We start from the raw sequence: 5,219 nt of genomic DNA, 5'->3' as shown, positions 1-5,219 counted from the left end.
CCCCCTGCCTGCAGTGGACCGTCGCCGCCGTCACGCCCGCCTCCCTCCCTGCTGGTGTCTCCGCCTTGCTCCGCGCCAGCTGCAACCACGTCTGCAGTGGCTGCTGGTGCCGCAGCTGGCTCCGCCACCACTGCGGCAGGGGCGGCAGCAGTCATTGGCACAGCGGCCGCAGCCGCCGCCGCCCCTGGCCCCCTGCCCTGCAGTGGACCCGCGCCGCCATCACGCCCACCTCCCTCCCTGCCGGTGTCTCCGCCTTGCTCCGCGCCAGCTGCAACCACGTCTGCAGCGGCTGCTGGTGCCGCAGCTGGCTCCGCCACCGCTGCAGCAGGGGCGGCAGCAGTCATTGGCACAGCGGCTGCCGCCGCAGCCGCCGCCGCCCCCAGCCCCCGGTCGCATGCTGCAGCGTGTGCGCTATCACCACAGCACGGGCATGCGTTGGCTGCGCCAGCGGCGGGCCAGCCCTCCAAGCCCTCCGGATAGTCACGTACTACGCCATCCAGGTGGTAGTAGGCGTTGAGCGCGTAGCGCATGCGCTTCCGTAGCTTGTCCCTGCCCAGCTTCGGAGCTGCCGCTGCCGCTGAGTCGCTGAGAGGCCAGACGCTGTTCAACCGCCATACCTCCAACATGGCAGCTGCAAATGCGTCTGCGCTCTGATGCCGACTTGAGTAGCATAGGCGGGAGAACTGCTGGAGTGTTGTGGCTTGCCACCACAACACCATCTGCCCCTCCGCCCGTTTGGTCAGGTCCCACGATGTTGGCGTGTCCGGCAGGCAATCCACAACGGTGGGCTGCATGCTGACGAACTTGCAGCAGCGCTTGCACCATAGCACCGGCACGGCCACGATGACCGGCTGCTCCCAAGTGACGACCACCACCGGCACCTTGTGCGTCAGGTTGCAAGGCTCGCAGCATTCGGGGCACTCACTGCCCCGCGCCTCCACAAGGCCGGTGATTGCTGCTGCTTGGCACTGCAGCAACAGCTGACGAGCAGCACTAGCATCCGCGTAGTCCCGCAGGTAAGCCGACGTGAGCTGTGGGCTTTGGGCGAGGGACTGTTTTGCGTCTCTGCGTGTCTGTCGCGTGTGGTCCCTGAGCGCTGCTCCCGAGTCCCCGGCAGCACCCGGGTCCCCGGCAGCACCCTCGACAGTCTCCTCGACGTAACCCTCGAGGTCCTCTAGCTGCTGGTGCTGGTGCTGCTCTGCTGCGAAGCGCCCGTCTGCGGCCCGCTTCCGTGAATGCGGCTGAGGTTGAGCACCGCCGCGCCGGCTCTGCGGGTTACTGCTACGCTGCGCTTTTTCGTCCTTGGAAGGTAGCAAACCCTTGTAAAACTTCTTGTTCTTAGCGACACTCCCGGCTGAGCGGAAAGACATGACGACACATTTAGTCGGGAGAGTCGGTGTAGTATCCCGGGTAATGTTTAGGATGCGATAACGTGTGATCAGCGTTTAGAGGTAAGGCGTGCAGACTAAAGGGCCTGCTGGCGCTGTCATGCAGGGGTCCGATGGGGGGCGATGGTGGGCCGGGAGCGTGGGGAACTTCTCTCGCGGCTTCCGGGCGAGAACCTTATGCATTTTGAGCTATCTGCATGTGGATTTGCAACTTTCGATATAATTACGATTTGCGTGGGACCGCCCCATTCACCTAAGAAGCGGGCCTATTGGCCGCCCCACCCGCTGGTAAATTGCGAGTGGGGCGCGCGCCATACCTCCACAGTTTGATGGCTGTTTGATCGCAGAGCCTCTACGCATTATACGATTTTAATCTTTGCAATCACTATGTAACAACTTCCCTGCCAGGCGTACCAGAGATGGGATACTCGCGCGCTCACATCAATGGTCATGATCCCGGCCGGGATCCGGGCCGGGCCGGGCGAAGGGGTCCGTGGCCACCCCACCCACTAACTCGTCCGCCCCCTCCTCGTCAACCTCCTCGCTGCTGCCCTCGCCCCCGCCACGACCTCCAGCCGCGCCGCCGCGGCCGGCCCGCCGGCGGCTGTGCCCACGGCCGCGCTGCCGCCGCGAGCCCCTCCCGCCCCCGTCCCTAGCAGCACGCGATCTAGCCGAGGTCATTCAATCCATCCTCAGAGTACCTTGCAGGCAGGCAGGCAGGCAGGCAGGCAGGCACGGACCAATCGGTCCATCCATTACTTGAAAAGGCAGCTTCAACAATGCGCAATCCTACACACCATGATGATCCCGTTAGCTGGTCGGTGGGGAAGGGGCCTTGGGCTTGGGGGAGGGCTTGGGCTTGGGGGAGGCCTTGGGCTTGGGGGACGCCCTGGGCTTGGGGGAACGCTTGAGCTTGGGGCGGCTCTTCGGGCCAGCCGCGGGCGACGGGGACGGGTTGGCGCTGGTGGGGCCTGTAAGCGCACACGTACACGTTAGCTGGTACGGCGGGTTACACACGTATGTACGGAAGACCATTAACATGTGCGAGTTGAGGCGCAACGTGCCTGGCTGCCTAGGCTGCTTGTGGCTTCCTGGTGTCGCACGGCATGCACCGCACGCGCCCATGCCGGCCGCAGTGCGACCGGGATGAGCCATGCAGCGATCGCGCTGTCGTTACTTCCTCGGCCGCCCGGCGCCTTTGCTCATTTATTTAACCGCATCCATCACGTCCCCGTACTTAGTGTTCTTCGTTTAGTCACCCCGTGCAGCGCACAGCCATAACAGCCACAGCCTGCAGCCCGGCTGGCGCACCATGTCCTCGCGGTTGCTTTGGGGTTGACGTTGCTTGCCTCGCGCCTAGCGCCATAGCTTCTACGCTGCAGTGCATCACGCCTCCTGTCCCTCCCTCCCTCCCTTACATGTCGTGCTGGGCACCGGTGGCGCTGGTGTTCTCCAGGTTGGTTTCGGGCGCATCCTTTCTGGTAGTCCCAACGCCAGCCCGGCCGGCGTCGTCCAGCCCAGCCATCCCAATACAGCAGCCACCTTCCGTCAGCCAGCCATGGGCACGACCGTCCACAGCGTTTACCGTCGGTACCGAGGTAGGTAACATGTGAATTCGCAACTTGCGCTACTGACTGCCTACTCTCGTGCCGCCTGCAAGCCCACTCCGCCTTCCGCTCTGGTCTACGTACGCATTAGTTCCGCAACACTCGTCAATAATAGGCTGCCTAACCCGCTGGTGTGGCTTGACCAGTAGTTACACATCAGCAGCAGCTGGCGCGCGTGCGGTGGTGGAGCGTGGCCGTCGTCCCTACCTGGCCGTGGCGTGAATGCATGCATGTGTGTTGTAGATAGACTGTGCTATTCGCGCAAAGCGGGATCCGGCTTGATTGCGTGCATCACACTTACCCGATGCGTCGGGTCGTGGTGCGGGCGAGGGAGACGGCGACGGCGAGGGAGACGGCGAAGGTGAGGGGGTTGATGCGGGCAGTGGCGGCGGCCGGGTCCGCGGCGGCGCCGGCGAGGGAGGAGGGGGCCGCGGAGGGGGCGAGGGCGGCGGTGGCGGCTTCTGCCGCGGTGGCGGCGGTGGTGAGTCCGCCAGGGCCCCACTGTTGATTGGCGGGTGCGTGACATAACAGCAGGACGGCACGCAGAACGGTCGAGGCGTAAGTTAAGAGAGGGTTGACTGTTCGCCAGCACTTGCACCATGCTCGCATGTCTGAGCGCGCGGGCTGAGACAGGCATTGGCACACGGCCCATCCTTAGGGGGCTTTCACACGTGGGAAGCCAGCTTGGGGCCGAAGCCGGCTAACGGGCGAAGCCGATTCACACGCAGTGCGGATGGCACAGTACGAAACCAACTGTGTTTCAGCCTCGCTTCGTCTCTCTTGCTTATTACTTAACTTTCTTATATAGAACTTAACCTTTATACAATGGAGACGCGTACTTATGTGCGCGGACGGGCCAAAGCCATCAAGATGCTCACGCTGCCCGCATCCTTATTGCCCCAGAACATACAATGAGTTGTGTATACATTGGGAAACAAAGCGTGTATTAGTCTGTGGTCGAAACGCTGCCTTTTCATGCAGGAAACCCTGCATTGCACCTCGCTGAGCAGCTTTTTATCATCCTGCCGCTCTATCGGACAAAACTTATAACCATAGCAGCTAAAATGCTCACAGTCGGCCTCCACAGGCCGTTTGCACGGTCCGGCGCATGCCATCCACAGCAATGCACACGCGAGACAGAGGTACTGAGCGAGGAGTTGACACCAAACGTCCATTTATAGCGCAAAATGAACTTTGTGTCGTGGATTCGCGAAATTCAGCGGAGATTGTGCCACCTATTCTTTGGCATTCGCGGCGCGCGGGTCTGCTTTGGGGCTGTGAAGTGTCTATGCATAGCCATATGATAATATATATCAATGGAATGATGGAAATCCTCGAAACCGGTATTGAAATGTGGAAGCCGGCTTCGCGAAATTGGGGTGGGGGGGCCGGCTTGGCGAGTCGGTTTCGGGGTCGGTTCCGAGGTCGGCTTCGACCCGGTTTCGGGGTCGAAGCCGGCTTCGCATGTCACGTGTGAAACCCCCCTTAGTATTACCATCGCAACACACCCGCCCCGACCGATTGAAACCTAGCACAAACCCCGTTGCGCCTGTCTGTTGGGCTTGGAATGAATGACCTAATCCCCCCTGCCAGAGGTTACATTCCTACACTTCTCTGTGCCATCTTTGCAACACCCACGCACGCACACACGCACCTGCCGCACAGATCCGCATTGACACGGCTGCTGCATTGCGAAAAGGAAGTGCCGTCCAGGAGTGTGCCGTCTGGGGAGTTGCAAGGAGTCTGTGCACACATACATGTTGCAGTGGTGAGCGATTGCGGGAGGCGGCAGTAGCAGTGAGGGAAGCGGCAGTAGCAGTTAAGGAGGCGGCAGTAGCAGTAAGGGAGGCGGCGGTAGTAGTTGCAGCAGCAGTGGAGGCATCTGCGTACACAAGACCGCCGCTCCCATTCTTATCAGTCACGCACATATGCGCATCATCAACTACGACCATCAGAACCGCCCCTCTCCCCCGCCCACCCTCCCTCCCTCTCGCTCCCCCACCCTCCCTCCCTGCCGGCCCACCGCCAGCCGGCCCTCCAGCTAGCTACGTCGTTGTAGTGTATGGTTACAAGCTGGGTGGTGGGCACGGCATATGTAACGAGCATGCCGTTTTGGAACTAGGTTCCTTACAGCATACGTACGTGCAATCCTGTCCCTGCTGTAGAAACGACACCAGGCCCGGCGGCCAGCTACATATTATACGTACACACCTGCAGCTGGCAC

The 5,219-nt window shown here is 61.7% G+C and overlaps 2 protein-coding genes across 3 annotated transcripts in view; both read right to left on the bottom strand.

Moving 5' to 3' along the window:
* CHLRE_05g240251v5 (uncharacterized protein) overlaps positions 1-1,575 on the bottom strand; it is a 5,812-nt gene extending 4,237 nt beyond the window's left edge. Inside the window, exons 1-2 of the mRNA XM_043062364.1 lie at positions 230-1,575; positions 41-130 (exon numbers count right to left, since the gene is read on the bottom strand). Coding sequence (XP_042924927.1) covers positions 41-130; positions 230-1,370 — 1,231 coding nt within the window. The 5' untranslated portion in view covers positions 1,371-1,575. The remainder of the gene's footprint in view (positions 1-40; positions 131-229) is intronic.
* A 478-nt stretch (positions 1,576-2,053) lies between these two features.
* CHLRE_05g240225v5 (uncharacterized protein) overlaps positions 2,054-5,219 on the bottom strand; it is a 13,032-nt gene continuing 9,866 nt past the window's right edge. For both annotated transcript variants that reach the window (XM_043062362.1, XM_043062363.1), the window contains exons 19-23: positions 5,207-5,219; positions 4,650-4,738; positions 3,297-3,496; positions 2,186-2,359; positions 2,054-2,089 (exon numbers count right to left, since the gene is read on the bottom strand). The exon at positions 5,207-5,219 is cut by the window's right edge and continues 136 nt beyond it. In XM_043062362.1, coding sequence (XP_042924925.1) covers positions 2,199-2,359; positions 3,297-3,496; positions 4,650-4,738; positions 5,207-5,219 — 463 coding nt within the window. In that variant the 3' untranslated portion in view covers positions 2,054-2,089; positions 2,186-2,198. The remainder of the gene's footprint in view (positions 2,090-2,185; positions 2,360-3,296; positions 3,497-4,649; positions 4,739-5,206) is intronic.

The sequence above is a fragment of the Chlamydomonas reinhardtii genome, chromosome 5 (assembly GCF_000002595.2).
Source record: "Chlamydomonas reinhardtii strain CC-503 cw92 mt+ chromosome 5, whole genome shotgun sequence".
Classification (NCBI taxonomy): Eukaryota; Viridiplantae; Chlorophyta; class Chlorophyceae; order Chlamydomonadales; family Chlamydomonadaceae; genus Chlamydomonas; species Chlamydomonas reinhardtii.
Note: the sequence above shows the minus strand (reverse complement) of the source record. Positions and strands in the feature narration are given on the sequence as shown.